Genomic DNA, 18,546 nt, shown 5'->3' on the forward strand with positions numbered 1-18,546 from the left:
GTTGATTCCGGGTCGACCATGTCGACCATGGTGATTTCTGGGTCGACCATCTTGCTTCTAGGTCAACCCCGTTGATCCATGTTGATCTTTGGGTCGACCCTGTTGATCTCTAGGTCGATCCATGTTGATTTTGGGTCGACCAATGTTGCTTTTGGGTCGACTATTTTTCTAACGCATGAATCCATAGATTTGACAAATATGACCGATAATTACTTAATTTTGACGGATAATTACGCAATTTTTTCCAATGTTGCATGTTTTTAACATATGAATCACATAATTTCACAAGTATGTTCTATAATATTACACGATTATGTTACATGTTATGACATATGAGTCACTATTTCACAACTATGTTATTTTGATATATGAGCCACAATTTCACAATTATGTTATATATATTCACATATGAATCACAATTTCACAATTATGTTATATGTTTTAACATATGAATCACAATTTCACAGCTATGTTACATGTTTTTAACATATGAATCACGATAAGTATGTTATATAATATTACATGTTTTAACATATGAATCACATATTTAGCTAGCTCGACACAAAGTAGCATTTATGTAGCAAACAAGGGTCGACAAAAGTTCCCGCCTTTGGGTCGACCTTGTTGTTTTTGGGTTGACCCAAAGGCTGAAACTTTGGGTCGACCCTTGTTGCTTGCTTTTGGGTCGACCCAAATGCTGGAACTTTGGGTCGAGCCTTGTTGCTTGCTTTTGGTCGACACGAAGGCTGTAACTTTGGGTCGGCCCATGTTCACTCACTTTCCATTTACCATCGAAATGAACAATGATAACTGTAGGCATATCTTACAAAATTCAACAAAAATTAAGAGAATAAGATAATTAGAATAGACAAAAATTAATAAAAAAACATAAATAAGCGTGACACACCAGGTCGACCCATAATTATGATGGGTCGACCAACATAATTTTGGTTGACCAAGAAGAATTCGACCAATAAATGAGCAAGAACATGTTAGGATTAGACAGTGAGAGGTGGTGAATTTGGATTTAATGTAATGTGAAAGCAATTGAAGGTATAGATGACCGTTTTAATAGTTTTATTTGGGGAAGGAGGGGGTAAATGTCTCGTAAATTTTAATTGAGAGAAGACGTGTGTCGACCGAAAAGAAAGAGAATACTTGGCTTTCTGTTCCAACTCTGGACTGGCCGGCTACTTTTGGATTGATCCCACCTTGATTGTCCTTCCCAGTTCAAGAAGGACCCGGACCCTATCCAAGACTATTATTTATAAAGGTGCATAGACGTCAACAACATTAGCATACACCTTAAAATCACATTTGTAAATAAAACGAATGTAGATATAAATTGTTGTGTGTGTTGTGCGACTCTAAATTTGTGTTTTAGGAGTTGGAGTAAATCATTCCCCACTAGTAATCGCTGTCGTAAGAAGGCAGCGAATTTTAAAAACCAGCAAGATCGGTACTTCACAGAGAAACACCACCCACTCCAACTGCTTCATTCTGCTGTTGCCTACGGATCCTAGTCGCAATCGATGGACTGAAGGTCGCCGCAGATCGGTTTGATGGCGGCTTTCTTACCTCAGTTTCAGAGTATCAAGACATCCTTTGATCACGTTGTTCTTGCCGGTAACATTTCGCGATTTTTTTTTTGTAGTTCGCCTTGCGACTGTGCGACCCTAATCATTGTTCCGGCTTTCAATTTTGCAGTTCTTAGTTTCTGTGAATTAGGATTTACATTATTGAGTGATTGAATTCTCTTTCCTTTGTAATGCTCTAAACTAAGTAACTGATAACTCGGAAGTTTGAGTGAGCATTTGTCTTAATGATGCAAATTTTATCTTTTTAGTATTTATTTTGTCCAAGTCGTAGGTTTAGGTTTTCTAGTTGCAGCATGACTGCTATTAGGTTGTGGAAATTTGGAATTAAAAATTACATGGTTTGATTTAGTGGTAACAAGATAGTTAAGAATCAACTAAGTTTCAGTTTCACATTGGACGATTGGATAAATGCTCGTCAAGATCCTGGTGTGGAGGTGTTTGTTTAATTGGTTCAAAGGAACAATTTTTTTGTGCCAGAGTTGGCAGATATTTCTGATAGATTAAGTTATTGAAAAGCTTACTAGGAAGAAATTTTTGCATTACTGTGTCATTGGCTCACAAGCATCACACAATTTTGCCATAGTTGAGGATGTCAGTGACCTGTGGCCTGTCATCAAGAATGGATTTGAAGAACGGCTGCCATTCAAAAGTGTTTTCCTGAACAATAAAACCCGCAATCCTGTTAAGGTCGATGAATTACCAGCAGAATTCATATTGACAACAGATGCACGACTTCGTAGTCGGTTTCCACAAGAGCAATCGTTGTTTTGGTTTCGGGAGCCATATGCTACTGTAGTTCTTGTTACCTGCGAGGTAGTTCTTTGCAATTTTTGTTACTTCCTTTGAGTAGGTAAATATGTTTACCCCATTCTTGGCGTAGGTCTATGTCGCAATAATTTCTTCTTACTCTCTTTCTGGTCATGATTTTTTTTCATCTGTTTTCTCTTGTCTAGGATCTTGATGAGTTTAAGAACATTCTTAAACCACGCCTGAAACTGATAGTTCAAAATGATGAACGAGAATGGTTTATTGTTTTTGTGTCTAAAGCACCGGCTCACAATGATCAGGCCACCAAGATGGCCAAAAAAGTTTATGCCAAACTTGAAGTTGATTTTAGTTCGAAGAAGAGGGAAAGGTAATGGTTCTACTATGCCATTGTGAAATTCCAGTTATTTTGTGTTCTATAGTTGAGTAAATTGTTTACATCAGTTAATTTGACATTTGACTGTTTGTGGGATTGTAATGACCGTTTGATTTACATTTTATTTCTATCAAAATATTAGATCATCTCTATCATGATTCTTCTTCTCTTTCAATATTCTCAAATTTGTATTATGATTGCTCACATTTAAATCCCATTCTTGTATTACACTGGTAATTTGTTAGAAAAAGTTGACCTTAGGTAAAATGCAAAGAATATAATAGATGACTAGGATGTATAACAAGCTATGTTAAGAGCTTCTTTCAAATGCTTCACTCAGGTGCTGCAAACTAGATATGCTTGGGCCCGATGCAAATTTCTGGGATGACTTGGAGGCCAAAGTCATTGAGTGCATCAGAAACACACTTGATAGACGCATTCATTTTTATGAAGAGGAAATCCGAAAGCTCAGTGAAATACGATTCATGCCAGTTTGGAACTTCTGCAACTTCTTTATCCTGAAGGTAAAATTGGTATCTATTTTCACTGGTAGAAGAAGGGAGTGATTCAAGCGTACTGCTTATCCAGAGTTGTTCACATAATAAAAGGAACTGAGGGTGTCTGTTAGTCCTTCGACCTTCTGCTGCAACGTAATGAAGATATAAGTTATATAGCATCACAAATTTAGAAAGCTTCAGTGCTCACTGATTAGTCCCTTAAATAGAGTGAAACATTTAACTGTATCAGGGTCAAATGGATCATTGGATCAATTATTGCCTTTCCTGTCCCCCCTTGCTCAAATGATCGAGAAGAAATTGGATAATCTTGTCCTAACAAATAAAAACAAAGAAATTTTGATACAGTATTTTTCTGTCTAGCTGTCATCCTTTTCTAGTAACCGTCATCAGAACCATTTAATTGTTTGCTGGACTCTATTAGTTCCTTTCCAATCACTGCATTAACTCTTGTTATTTCTTTCTACAGTTTTGTCTTTTTGGCATTCAATATCTATTTTTGGGGAGCAACTTTGAGATATTATTCCCATATCAAGATTTCTCATGAGTATTCCATCTCTGTTGACAGGAAAGTCTGGCTTTTATGTTTGAAATTGCTCATCTACATGAAGATGCATTGCGTGAATACGACGAGCTTGAACTTTGCTATTTAGAAACAGGTCTTTGGCACTTATTGTTTTACTCTGCTTTTTGGAAAGATATTGTTTTTATGAGTCATCTTCTTTTCAAATTTAGTTGAATAGCCGGTATTTGTCGTCATTTATGTGTTACTTTGGCTCTTATTCATTCACTTGTGAAGATCCACGACAAATTTCCATTTGTCATTTTACGATGGTACCACCCTTGTACTGTTTGATTGTTTACGAAAGATATGGCAATTCACAAATTAAGGTATTAACATTGATGGTCCTGGAACATGAAAGATATAGAAAAAGGGGTTGACCTTGAACTATCCATGTACTTTTTTAGTTATACATCTGTTTGCCCCCCCAATTTCTGTTCTAAATCTTTCCTTATTTTGACATTATGGTTCACTTTATTAAACAGAACATTAGACTTATTTGCTTGTTCTAGTAAAATGAACTTCAATCCTTTCAACATTTTGCACATAATATTGTCTTTTCTGTCATCATTAGTTCAGGTGCAGTTTATGTAGTTGCGTGGATGTATAACCTGACTTTGTTTTGTACAACTGTGCGTTATAGTTAATATGGTTGGAAGAAAAAGGGATTTTGGAGGAATGGAGTCAGTAGATGATCAAGCTATTCTTCTTGACCCAGGGAAAAAAGCATTAACTCAGATTGTTCAAGATGACTCATTTAGGGAGTTTGAATTCCGTCAATACCTCTTTGCTTGTCAAGCAAAGGTATGAAAGACCGAGGAGTTGTTTTTATTTAGGTTTTGTTGTTGCTTGTTTAATTTATTTGGTCAGTCTATTTACAACCTTGTGTTTTCCAAAATTTGTTCAAATCTACATATTTGATTTTTAACTGTAAAATATTGCACACATTCTGAATATTAGCTTGCCGTCATTATTTGTACTAGTGTACCGGCGGACACTTTGCGTGCTTATGCAATCATTGTTATCATTAATTTGATTTATATTCAAATATGGCTAATATCATAATTGTAGAAAGTAATGAAAGGCGATACTATAATTTTAATTGATTATATTTATATGGAGTCATACCATAATTGTAAAACTTAACGAGAACTAAACTGCAATTTGAATTGATTAAATTAAAAAAAAATCAAAATAGATCATGACACTAAAACTTTTGTTTCTATTATGCTTTGAATTAATAATAGTAATAGATAATAGATTTGTCTTTGTGCATTTATATTCATTGCCTAGACTTAAATAAATTGTCTTTCTTTGCAATGTTCTGATAATGCTCTGCTGTTACCTCAATTTACTGCAGTTACTTTTCAATTTAAGTCGTCCATTTGAGGTTGCATCAAGAGGTTATTCATTCATAATTAGCTTCTCCAAGTCACTGGCAGTGCATGAGGTAGTTTCCATTTACCTCTGTTTGGTATTTTCCTTTATTCTCATCATAGGTGTTCTGAAGTGGAAGTTTTCCTATATACCGGGGTTGTTTCAGAGTGCATTTCCTTTTTGTATGCGTGAAGTATGGGTAATTACTGCTTGCTTGGCGGTGATCGATGCAACCACTGCTCATTATAAAGATGGATTAGCAACACCTGATGTGGAAAAGGAGTTTTACCGTGTTCAAGGGGAACTGTATACTTTATGCCGGAGTAAGGTAATATTTTCATGGTTAAGGATTGTGCCTAGAAATTTAATTGTATGGCACTTGCAACTTTTTGGCCCATATTTTCCCTATTGAGTATTATAGTTTTGATGAGAGATAGGTCTTGATGTATAGATTTTAGACAATTTTAATCTTGGATTTGTTATTCACTACAAATGAAAATGAAGTGCAAAATTTATTTTATAATTTCTTGTTACAAGATCAATGGAACATCGTGCTGAAGTGCGTTATGCTGTGGCAGTTTATGAGGCTGGCGTACTTAATTGGCTATGGAGCAGATATAGAAAGAAGTCCGGTCAACAGGTACTTTTCCAATTTTGCGATTATATAATTTCAATGGTTCTATCTCCCACTCCTTAAAAGAAACTATATGTAACTGTATCATCTTGGCATATAATGGTGAATTGGATTGTCTTAGAAATGGAATAGTAATTGGCAGTGTACATGAAATGGAAAATAGTTGTGTCGGAGAAATAAAAGCAAACTGTTTGACCGTCATTAAGTATTCTGACATGTGCTTATTATCACGTCTTTATCTTATGAGCAGTGCTTCACTTAGCACGCTACCGTGGCCAAAGCCAGCAGTTTGGCCTTCACTTCCATCCACTGCTTCATCTGAGGTGCTTGCAAAAGAAAAGGTGAGTTTCGGTGAACGGAAAGTGAGGAAATTGTAATGGGGAACATGGTAAACTGCTGTCTTTAATTTTCATTTAGATAGCTCAGTACAAGCATAACAAATAAATCGCCTATTTTCCTTTACCATTTACTACTGAACATGAAAAAATTGCTTAATATTTTTTAATAAAATACACATTCTTACATTTTATGGACTTTATGAACATCTTCAGATGCTTCCACACTTAAGCTTGGAATTTGAAACTTTCATTTGGAAATTGAATTATATTAAATGCAGTTATTAATTTATAGTTATTATAGTGGTTCCTAGTGGGTAAAAATTTCATGAACAGTGATGTTTTAGATGGCATCTGACATTGTTGTAGTCTTGTAGACTGTCAATGCCTTTGGTTGTAGTTTACATGAATGTATGTCTTTTGTGAAAGAAGTGTTTCTTTCCCTTTTAACCAACAGACTACTTGAAGGTCTGGCTAGAATTTAGATATTTGGAAATTTCAGCCACCCATGGAGCCCAAGTTTAATCCTGATGGTAGCCTGAAAGCTTATTTACATTTAATGTCATTGTGGTATATGGATTAAAGGATATCGTTGAAAAATTGATAGTCGTGCTGTTACTTTCAAAGAACTGTTGACTCTAAAACAGTTATGTTTGTGAGTTTTGACACTTGCCAGCGTACAATCATTTATGTATTTCAGACTTAATTAGGGATTGGAAATTTGTATGGCCACGAGAATAGTGTGATGGTGTCATACCGTAGTGCTTTAGCAACATTTTCTTGTAACGTTGTTGCGGATTACTCATCCGCGTCTATTGTATAACTTTTTCATTATTATAAAAAATTAGTTTTCTATCAAAAAAAAATGTCTGTGAGTTTTAAAATGAGGATTTCTGAACTCATTGCTGCAACAAATTTGCAGGATTTTGTTCAATATTTAAACTACCAACTTAGTAATGGTGACAACCTTACAACTGGATCTCTCATAGAGATCATAAGGACCTTACAACAAATTTGGTGGTAGAGTGGCATAAACACATAGGAGGAGAAGTTTACTATCAAATTTGGAAAATAAGACCTAATTACTGCATTTTACATTCACTTCTTTGCATGATTTGCTTAGAACATACTCTTATGAAGTTTGGAAGGAGCTTGATCTGTCAGCCACTGAAGTACCTAAACAACTTTTAATAGATTGAATCATGATTGATACTCAAGCATTTTTATTTTTAATTATGTATGTTTTATATTCAAAACTATATATATTCTTTAATTTTCCAATGTGATCGACGCTCACTTCTATGAACACACGCTTACATTTTACATTTCTACTGCATTTTACATTTTTACTTCTTTGCGTGATTTGATCAGAACACTCTTATGAAGTTTGGAAGGAGCTTGATCTATCAGCCACTGAAGTACCTAAACAACTTTTAATAGATTGAATCGTGATCGATATTCAAGCATTTATATTTTTAACTCTGGATGTTTTATATTCGAAACTTTATATTCTTTAATTTTCCAATGTGATCAACACTAACTTCTATGATTTTATGTCGACAAATGTGAAGTTTTAGACGTGCTAATTTGTTTTCTTTTCTGTCCTCTTGCTTTCTTGAAAGATCACCTGGTTTTAAATTTCTTTTAGATTGAGCTAATTGATCTACTGAAGAGGATGTGTTACTATTATTACATATTTATTGAATGAGTTGTGCCAGCATATATTCTGAATGAGGTGCATCCCACTACTTGTTCTGTTTTTGGAAATACGGGCTGCCTATGAAAGCACCTTGTATTTCATTCTTAGGCTTGTTTCATTATAGTGAAGCCTTTCTTCCTTTGCCACAATTTTTTTCTTAATATTGGTTTTTGTTACTGTGTAGATCTCCATTTTTTTCCTGGTTTAGCCATCCAATTGCCGTAACCATTTCCAAATTTTTCAACAAAACATTTAAGTAGTTGTTTATGCTTAAGTTATATTGTTTTGATGCCTTCCATTTTTGAATCTTTCTACTTTGTTTGTATAGATGATACTCCAAGAAACTTCACGGCCTAAACATTTTGGCATTCAGAGGAGGCCACTGCCTCTCGAGCCATCTCTTCTTTTGCGTGAGGCAAATCGTCGTAGGGCTTCTCTCTCAGCTGGAAATATGTTTGAGTTGTTTGATGGTCATCCAAATGCCGCCGAGGGGTAACTAAACTCAAAGATTGGATCATCATAGTTTTATTTGCTTAACTATATTTCTCACTTACATGGTTAAAAGAGGAAAGAGAAAGGTTATTTCGACGCAATAATTTTAACTTCTCTGGTTGAAATTGTATACCATCCTTTTGTGTATTGGCGAAGCCAAATTACAATCCAGATTTGTATCAAAGGAATTGGCTCATAATTTCTTGTGTTTCTTTCCTGTAAGAATACATTTTACTACCTCAACTGTTAAAGTTAATGCTCTACCCCTTAAATTATCATTGAAGCATCGACTCCGTCAATTAATTGATTATTCCTTTGAAGGGTCCAAAACATTTATCATCAATGAAAGTTGCTTCTTTAGGCTCCTTGACATTTATGTCTCCCAAACTATGTAGCTGTTTCTGTTTTATGTTCATCTCATCAAATACCATAGCACCACCTATTATTTTATGCTTTAGAATTGGAACGTACAAAGGAAAATGCTGAATGAAATGTTTGAAGACTTTTATTTAGTCTGTGGATCTTATGCAGATAATGCGTTTGTTCTCTAGGTAAATTTCTCAAAAATATCCCCATTGAAGCTCTATATTTATATGTTAAATGTTTGAGATGGGAATTTAGAACCCCTCTGAGAACTCTGGAAAATCTCAAGTATAAATTCCAAAAGACAACTAAGGAACGGCTCTGCATGTTTGTTTTTAACTGGTCGTCGTCAGCACGTAAGAGCCGTGACAAGTGATATTGGCCTTGATGGCATCCACTGGGAACACAAACAAGTTTAGGATTAATAATGATGGTCCCTCTGTTCTGAGGTTGGCATTGGCGTTGGCATTTGAGAATGGCAATGGCTGTTGAATGTGGCACTACCAACCTCCTTTGTGCCTTGGGAATAGTGGTGGCTTGAAAATATCGAAACTGGTGACTGCATGAGTTAATATGGGTATTTTATAGGATGTGACTTGATATTCTAGAATCGCATTCTTCAATTCAGCTTATAATTTCTTATAACCTTTTCTTAACACGTACTTGTTCAGGTTCAATGGAAAGAGTCCAATAAGAATGATTAATTGCCGTAGAAGAGATCAATTGTCATTACTTAATATGTGCAAAAGCGAAATGCCGCTAATTGTGTTTATTGCATAGAACTTTGTTCATTTCTAAATGTTTGAATCTCTATATTAACTTCAACTCGTTTTGGGATTTATTTGATATTCGGTCTTTCCGTTGTTCATCTCGGAAAATTCATTCGTTCTAGAAGTAAGTTGCCATTGAAAAAAGATTTCCATTTCAATGATGGCATAAAGGGACAGTTAAAATGGAATTTGAAATGTGGATGATTTGTGTGATGTGTACAAATTACCTGGGAGATTATCTACTCTCTCTGTTTTTTTCTTTTTTGGTTTTTGTTTCATTCCACGGGTTGGATCTATGGGAAGTTTAAACTTTGGGTTGTGAGTTTTTCAGTCCATTTTCAATTTGTGTTTCATTGGCAGTTCAGGACTAATATCCCCATCGCCAAAAGTGAATGCAATATCCATGTCGCGGACCCTTTCTTCACCTGGAAATTTTGAGGGTTCAATTGACCGGCCTCTGAGGCTTGCTGAAATATATGTTGCTGCTGAACATGCCTTACGGAATACAATTTCTGAGGCCGAACTGTGGAAATCATTTTCTTCTGTAACTGAATTTGAGGTAGTGACCTGAAGGATTCACTATTCCGTCCAAGTTGTGGATCAAGTCTCTTCCGACATTCTTTCTGGTTTTCCTTCTAAAAAATCGCGTGCATCTGCTTTTACATGCTCAGAGAGATTTGAATTTAATTGACTTAAGTTCAAGATATTCTTCTCCAATCTTAAGTTCCGATATATATATATAATTGGAAGCTGTGAAAATTCGCTAGGAAATGGAGTTTGTTCCTTTATTTAATCTTTTTAGAGCTTCTTATCTTTTGGTCTCATATTTGCCTAAAAAGAAATTACATTATGTGGCCACTTTACTATTACAGAGAGTTTATTGTTGGCTGTGTTGACTCACATATCATTTCTTTGGTCTGATCTTTTGTGCGATCTGGGTTTCTTGCGTTTCAGCAAAAATATCTGGATCTGTCAAAAGGTGCAGCAAATAATTACCATAATTCGTGGTGGAAGAGACATGGGGTTGTCCTTGATGGTGAAATTGCTGCTGTCTACCATAAGCGCTCAAATTATGATATTGCAGCAAATCTGTATGAGAAAGTTTGTGCACTTTATGCGGGTGAAGGATGGGAGAACTTATTGGCCGAAGTCCTCCCAAATTTGGCAGAGTGTCAGAAGATACTGAATGATCAAGCTGGCTATTTATCTTCTTGTGTGAGATTGTTGTCCTTGGATAAAGGATTATTCTCAATAAAAGAGCGACAAGCATTTCAATCTGAAGTCGTCTGTCTTGCTCATAGTGAAATGGAGCACCCTGTGCCCCTAGACGTATCATCCCTAGTAACATTTTCTGGCAATCCCGGACCTGCTCTGGAGCTTTGTGATGGGGACCCTGGCACTCTCTCTGTAACTCTGTGGAGTGGATTTCCAGATGATATAACTCTTGAATCATTTAGTCTTACACTGACAGCTACACATAACACTGATGAAGGGGCCAATGTACTTGTTCTGTGTGACAATCCAACTTCGTTGATGTCATGTAATGATATTGCTTCTTTTTCATTTCATCACATTTTATTTCTCTTGAATGTGTAGGCAATCAAGAGCTCTGATGCTATCGTCCTAATGCCTGGGAAGAATACAATTACCCTACCAGTGCCCCCCCAAAAACCCGGTTCCTATGTATTGGGGGCTCTCACAGGACATATCGGTCAATTAAGTTTCAGATCTCATAGTTTTTCAAGAATCGGCCCTGTGGACACTGATGATTTTATGAGTTACGAGAAACCAACGAGACCAATCTTGAGGGTATCACATTGTGCATGGAAATTGAAATAATACTTTTTTTCTGAATTGGAAATGTTATCAGTGCACGCATGAATGGAATTCCAATCCTTTCATTACTTGGCCATTTTTATTACTTGTATATACCTTTTCTGCTTTTCTACCTAAGAGATTCATCACTTAATGCTATTGTCTAGGTGGCAAAACCAAGGCCTCTGGTTGATCTTGCTGCTGCTATTTCATCTGCTTTGCTGATGAATGAACTGCAGTGGGTTGGAATAATTGTTACACCAATTAACTACTCCCTGAAGGGTGCTGTACTGCACATAGACACCGGTCCTGGCTTGAGGATTGAGGAGGCTCATGGCTTTGAGATCGAGAAGCACAGAGAAGAAGCGTCACAGAATAGAGCCAACTTGACTGATCCAGAGGATTGCCTTTCTCGTACTGGAGCTGAAGTCAATAAATTGGCTCTCGAAGATGGCAAAATCAAGTTTCCCAATTGGGCAAGCAACATTACTTCGGTTTTATGGATTCCACTGCGGGCCGTTAGTGATGGGATAGCTAGGGGAGCAACTGCTGGTTAGTCATTTGCATAAACTTACGGTATTTCATATCTAAATTAAAAGATCCTTCTACGGTTAAGATTTGCTATTATTTTCATTCATATCTTGATAGGGATGGTTGTACCCCAAGGACAGAGTGTGGTGGATGGTTTGAGGATGATAGCTCTAAAACTTGAGTTTGGAGTTTCTCATAACCAGACGTTTGAAAAGTACCATTTTCTTTTGCCTTCCGATTTCATTTTCTTCTATGTTTTTCCAAAGAGTTTGGAGTCAAATCTAAAGCAATTGTGATCAATCACAGGACAATTGCCGTGCATTTTACAAATCCTTTTGACGTGAGTACACGTGTTACAGACAAATGCGATGATGGTACTCTGCTTTTGCAGGTATTTATTGCACAATTTTCTTAACCAGTCACATTCTTAAATTTGTAGACTAATGAACTTGTACGACATCCTTGTTATTTTAGTACACCAAATGGAGTTTTGTGTGGCATTTACTTTTATTTTTTGTCCACAACCATGTGAATTTAACCTCCAAAACCGTGGGGAAGCCTAGTTTTTTTATTGACTTGTATGAATAAGTGTTGTGAAAAAATGTATCTTCCATGTTCTGTCTCCAACCTTTTACTTTTGTGCAGGTCATACTGCAGTCCCAAGTGAAAGCTTCGCTTACCATCCATGATGCATGGCTGGACCTTCAAGATTGCTTTGATCATACTGGCAAAGGTGATGGAAGACCTGTCTCCAGGTTCTTTCCATTGACTGTTTCTCCAAAATCCAAAGCTGGAATGCTGTTTAGCATCTACTTGGTGGACACGTCGATCAATGGTAAAACCAAAATTGGTTCCTTTCACTATTATTTTTCTTCCCCTTTGTTTCAACTCTCAGATTTAACTGAAGTACTGGATTATCGTACATCTGCAGTCAACAAGACGATTAGATCCATCCTTCTTAGTTTTTCACACATTGCGCGATATTCATATTGTTATTTACAAGACCTTTGGGGATAAGTATTCAAAATTCAAATAAATTATTACAATATTGTAAAGTATAAAAATGTTATAATTAGTTGGAGCAGACAGGAATATCACGGATTGAATGGTTACTGTACCTGCTAGGAATCGACCATTTATCCTAACCTTACAAAGCTGCGTAACCACTCAACCCTTGCACCGGGAACCCTTTGGGCTCTATGGAAGACTCTTTAGTTTAAAAATTAATCAATTCAATCAGAACCTTTCATTGCTTCCACAGTGGCACTTTGGAAAATATTCTTGACCAACCTAAAAATTGTGTGATGATTTGTCACGATTAGATATACTTTCCTTAAACTATACCAAAGTTTGTATAAAATTTCAAAGCAAGCTTTTTTACATGGTCTTCTACTGCTTTGTTTTGTTATAATCTGTACACATCTTCCTCATACAGATAATACAAAGGAGTTGCGTCAAGATAGTCTATTAAATATCAGATACAAAATCCGTGGATCCAGAAAGCTTGGAGCTCATACCCCTGTGGCTGATGGACCTCCAGAATCTGGTAATGATGACGAACTATTTTTCACCTTTAGGAGCGCCCTTACTTTACAGAGACCAGTGCTGGACCCTTGCCTTGCTGTTGGTTTCCTTCCTCTCCCTTCAAGTGGTCTCCGAGTTGGACAGCTTGTGACCATTGAATGGAGGGTTGAACGGTTAAAGAATATGGAGAATGGTGCTGCTGACAACTTAGTGAGTCTTCTAAGATTTTGTTTTTCTTAAATATTCAAAGCTAAAACATCATTCTTTCGTTGCAATTCTACCTAGCTACCATTTGATGTTTTCCATGAATGAGTTGATTTATTTCACCACGTGGATGACATACTGTAGCAAGGAGTCTGATTTGTAGTGTTGTTATCTGTGATCATGTTGTTGGTTGCCCATTTGATATATAGTTCCTTGACACGACAAAGTTTACCCATTATAAACTTACAGAAGGAAACTGTCCGATAATCAAATAAAACGATATTGGACTTGTACTAAATTGCATTAGGCACATAATCCATTGGAACGTCTTATTTTTTTTCCGTGACAGGTTGAGGTGTTATACGAAGTCAATGTTAATTCTGAGAATTGGATGATTGCTGGAAGAAAAAGAGGATACGTTTCACTCTCCACAAAACAAGGCATCTCTATATCCTTATTGTTTTCTCCTCCCCCCTTTTGTTCTCTTAGCAATGGGCCATCTTTGGTAAATTTCATCTTCTTCTTCAGGTTCCCGAATCGTGGTCTCAATATTGTTCTTGCCCTTAGTGGCTGGATATGTTCGTCCCCCGCAACTTGGCTTGCCAAACGTCAAAGAAGCAAGTATAAGCTGCAATCCACCTGGACCGCACTTGGTTTGTGTTTTACCTCCTGCACTTAGCTCCTCGTTCTGTATACCTTCTTGATCGCCTTTCTTTAGTACCATGTGTTGTAGAGTATTACAAAGTTTGTCAATCTCATTTATTAATCCAATTTTTGGGTATTCGCTTTTTTAAAACTCAAATTTACTGATGAGGATTCTTTGCAATGAAGTGATTCTAGAATTATCGATTTGTTGTATTCAGTTTTGCCCAAGTGAAACACAAATGATTGCTTTTCTTCAGTTTCGCTTGTTCCCCGACGTTCCAAACTTTTTATGCTTGTGTTATATCTGCAGTTTCCTTTGTTCCGTTAAAGGATTTTTTAAATTAACTTTAAGAAAGCTCGGACATATTTAAAGAGTGTTTGGAAGAAATTGTACTTTTTTGGAGGGATTCGTTTAAAGATTATAAAAAAAGTGTGTGAGAAGCAATTGTAGTAAGAGTTTGAAAATAAAAGTTCAAAGCTAATGTAAACTATAATCGAGTATTTGTAGAAAAATTGTTTCCAAATTTTTTTAGTGACATCATATCTTTTAACATATATAACACAATGATCTAAATAGAAAAAAATATTTCAGTTTTATTTATAACTTTTAGTTAAAAATTATAGAAATTGAAGAAGAAACAGATATTCACGAACATTCCGAAACATTTTCAGTCTCTCAGTCTATTAAAATTCGAGAAATACTTCCTACAAACTGTTTCAAACATTGCTGGTAACATGTTGGTTCGATTTATTTCATCTGTCTCAACCAAAGAAAAAGAAAAGAGTCATCATCGTTATACCATCTATAAGATATAATTAAACCCTAACTCATTGAGAATCTATTATTTCTTAAATATTGGCCGTTAAAATTTTTCGAAATAATCTAATTAAAAAAATTTCCTTGTTTGGTTTGAAATATAAATCAATTGGTTCAATTATTTTGATTAATTTAATTTTTGATAATTTGGTAACGCAAACATTTAAAATAAAATGAAAAAATTCGTCAAAAAAAAATGGCAAAATACTTTGGAAAAATCAAGGTCCCACCGAGATTTGAACTCGGGTTGCTGGATTCAGAGTCCAATGTCCTCACCACTAGACCATGGGACCACTTTGTGAAAGGAGAGGGATATTTATAATACTTATCAATTTTAAATTGCACATTTTTGCCACCTGATTTATTCATGATTATGATCGCTTTCAGCTCTGAAAATATTAACGATCAATTTTGTTCCTTTCAGATAAATATTCTCAGTTCTTACAAAAAGTTCTTAATCTATAAATAATTTGATGGAACAAACTTAAATTAAAATTGTGTACGAGTTTAATTTGTGAATTTACTTAGTTATCTTTTTCTTTAACAATTATTTATTTATTTAGATGACTTTTCAATTTCTGATTTAATTATCTAATTTATTTAATTGATATAGTATCATGGTTTCTTTTTTCCCACAATTACTTAATAATTATTTAATTGATATATAACTATACATTCTTTCAAATAAAAAATTCGAATACTATTAATAATTTTTGCATTTTTTACTATGCATTGTTTCACATGAAAAAGTAGAGTTTGATTTTTGAATTTACTTGGTTATCATTTTTCCCGCGATTAATTAATTAATATTTTATTTATTTATTTAGGTGAATTTTCAATTTTCTGATTTAATTGCCTAATTTATTTAATTGATATATTATTGTTAGCTCGAACAATAATATTTTAGTTTACCAGAATCAGTTTGGGATCATTAGTTGAACTGATTTAATCGAACAAAACTAAGACGGTCCCAAACTGAAATAGTTCTTATCAGATTATTAGTTTTCCTCACTCAGTTTCAAATATTTCAGTTTACCAGAATCAGTTTACACCAGCAGACAAAACTGATCGCAACAGTGTACTATACAAAGTTGATCGTAACAATGTACGTTTGTCAGAAATATGTTGACATGGATTAAAAACAAGCCAATGGACACAAACCAACGGACAATTTTCTTTGAAACAAATCTTTTATTTCAGGAACCATATACAGAGAAAAAATTCAGCTGAACAGTAGAGGATTCCAATGACTGAAAAATATCAAATATTCAAGCTTTTATCTGAACAAAACTCAATAAGTCTAGCACACTTTAAATGACTGAAGAAGATCAAATGTGCAATACTATATTTGAGTGATGGTGTGTGTGTGGGTGAACTAATTCTTTTATTACAACACGAAAGTGTTCTCACACAATGAGGGAATTGTGCTTCTAGTCTAAGCTGATAGTACGATGAAGTGTTCCCTTTGAGCTGATTGCTTCTTGTAAGCTATTATGCAATAAACGTGCCCTTTCTATTGTTTTTCCACACTCTTCGTTTTCTCATAATGTCTTGGTCTTCACTGATCTTCTATTTATAGGCGAGAAACTGATCGTACAGTGAGACTCAATAATTGTATCAATTGCAACTTGAATTCGATCCTTGAGATTCGTGTCTTGCCTTTTCCGACATCTATGCTGGAACATTTTGTCTTTAAGCTTTGCTTTATTGTACCTTTGATCGTAAAATAACTTTTCCTCAGTGCGCACAACTGGATTCCATTGAATAAGCTTGTCGTGTTCTGCAAACTGATTGATTCTTAACTGATGTTCTGAACTGGTAAGTTGAACTGATCTTGAACTGGTTCGGTGAAATCAGTTGGCTCGTCTGCTGAACTGATTTCGTTGCTTCAGTTGAACTGATCAGCTGGACTGTTCATAAGTGGAGCTCTTCATCAGCTGGCCAGACTTCTGAAGGTCTTCTGCTGAACTGTCTATCAGCTAGACAATCAGTTGAACTGGTCTTTGATCTATCGGTTGAACTGATTCATTTTGGGCGATCAATTGGCGCTTTCAGTTTGCGCCTCGATAGCTTCAGTTTTGACTTGATAACTGATCAGTTTGAATCCTGATCAGTTCCAGATTCCTGCGCACTTAGGTAGAATCATTAGTAACAAAATAAAAAAGTTTTATTAACATCAAAATCAAGATTGCGAACAAGAAATGTTCCAACATGACCTAATTGCAAAATAAAAAATTGAGGGACTGTTTTTGCTTTTTTCGAGAATTTTGGGATCAAATTATTAATTTTCGAAATTTTAGAGCCTAAATTGAGTAAATTTGAATTGGTATGAGTGCTAGAATGGAATTTTCGAAAAAAGAGGAACTAAATTGAGGAAAGTTCGAAACTTTTGGGGTGAATTTGCAATTTCTGGAAGTTTCTGTGGGCAAATTTGGTAAATTTCGAAAGAACACTAGGACTAAATTGGAGATTTTTTGAGAATTTTAGGATAATTAATGATAAGAAAAATTCTTAAGTTTCAACGCGATCAGATTTGATGGTGTGTTTTGTCGCAGTAAGGATTTATATTTCAGGTGTAGTCATATATGCTTTGTTAGATTCCGGAGCTACATATTCATTTATATCCGAGTTGTTTGTCAAGCGACTAGGAATCATACCAGAGGCTATGGATTTGGGATTCAGGGTTTCGATTCTGTCCGGAGATCAGATGTTTATCTCGCAGATAGTGGAGAGTTTGGAGCTTCGGTTACAGAAAAATGCGGTGCAGGCAGATTTGATTGTGCTACCATTGCCGAAGTTCGACATTATTCTGGGTATGGACTGACTTTCTTCGAACGGAGTTGCTATTGATTTTCGACAGAGGTCAGTATCTGTCCGACCGCCCAGCGAGGTTGACTTTGCTATTGAGATGATGTCGGGTACAGTGCCAATTTCTAAGGCACCCTATCATCTAGCACCTGCAGAAATGAAAGAGCTGAAGGATCAGATACATGACTTGCTGGACAAGGGTTTCATCCGCCCGAGTTTCTCTCCACGGGGAGCTCCGGTAGTGTTTGTGAAGAAGAAAGACGGCGGCATACAGCTCTGCATTGATTACAGGGAACTGAACAAGGTCACGGTCAAGAATAAGTATCCGCTGCCCAGGATCGAGGATCTATTTGATCCGCTTTAGGGAGCATTAGTATTTTCGAAGATAGATCTCCGATCAGGATACCACCAGCTGAAGGTGAGAGAGTATGACGTGCATAAGACGGCTTTCAGGATGCGTTATGGGCACTATGAGTTTATGGTGATGCCCTTTGGACTGACGAACATGTCAGCGATTTTCATGGATCTCATGAATTGCGTGTTTCAGCCATATTTGGATCAGTTCATCATAGTTTTTGTAGACGACATCCTAATCTATTCGAAGAGCAGGGAGGAGCACAGTCAGCATTTGAGGGCCGTGCTACAGATTTTACAGGACAATCGATTGTATGTCAAGTTCAGTAAGTGTGAGTTCTGGCTAGATATAGTGGTGTTCT

The 18,546-nt window shown here is 35.8% G+C and overlaps 1 protein-coding gene and 1 non-coding gene across 3 annotated transcripts; one reads left to right on the top strand and one right to left on the bottom strand.

Moving 5' to 3' along the window:
- The first annotated feature begins 1,347 nt into the window (after positions 1 to 1,347).
- Positions 1,348 to 14,456, top strand: LOC142555036 (trafficking protein particle complex II-specific subunit 130 homolog). 2 transcript variants are annotated; one of them, XM_075665678.1, is made up of 21 exons: positions 1,348 to 1,626; positions 2,182 to 2,411; positions 2,552 to 2,733; positions 3,080 to 3,263; positions 3,823 to 3,913; positions 4,460 to 4,620; positions 5,177 to 5,266; positions 5,360 to 5,521; positions 5,772 to 5,833; positions 6,078 to 6,168; positions 8,190 to 8,353; positions 9,847 to 10,045; positions 10,441 to 10,986; positions 11,083 to 11,295; positions 11,469 to 11,853; positions 11,950 to 12,046; positions 12,139 to 12,223; positions 12,478 to 12,667; positions 13,268 to 13,566; positions 13,910 to 14,000; positions 14,089 to 14,456. In XM_075665678.1, the coding sequence occupies exons 1-21, from the start codon at positions 1,563 to 1,565 to the stop codon at positions 14,262 to 14,264; spliced, it is 3,762 nt and encodes a 1,253-aa protein (XP_075521793.1). In that variant the 5' UTR covers positions 1,348 to 1,562; the 3' UTR covers positions 14,265 to 14,456. The 2 variants fall into 2 exon arrangements, with proteins under 2 accessions (XP_075521793.1, XP_075521792.1); XM_075665677.1 differs by having other exon boundaries at positions 13,910 to 14,456.
- A 787-nt stretch (positions 14,457 to 15,243) lies between these two features.
- Positions 15,244 to 15,315, bottom strand: TRNAQ-CUG (transfer RNA glutamine (anticodon CUG)). Its single transcript has one exon. It is a non-coding gene; the product is annotated as a tRNA-Gln (tRNA).
- Between the last annotated feature and the right edge of the window lie 3,231 nt (positions 15,316 to 18,546).

The sequence above is a fragment of the Primulina tabacum genome, chromosome 9, assembly GCF_025594145.1.
Source record: "Primulina tabacum isolate GXHZ01 chromosome 9, ASM2559414v2, whole genome shotgun sequence".
Classification (NCBI taxonomy): domain Eukaryota; kingdom Viridiplantae; phylum Streptophyta; class Magnoliopsida; order Lamiales; family Gesneriaceae; genus Primulina; species Primulina tabacum.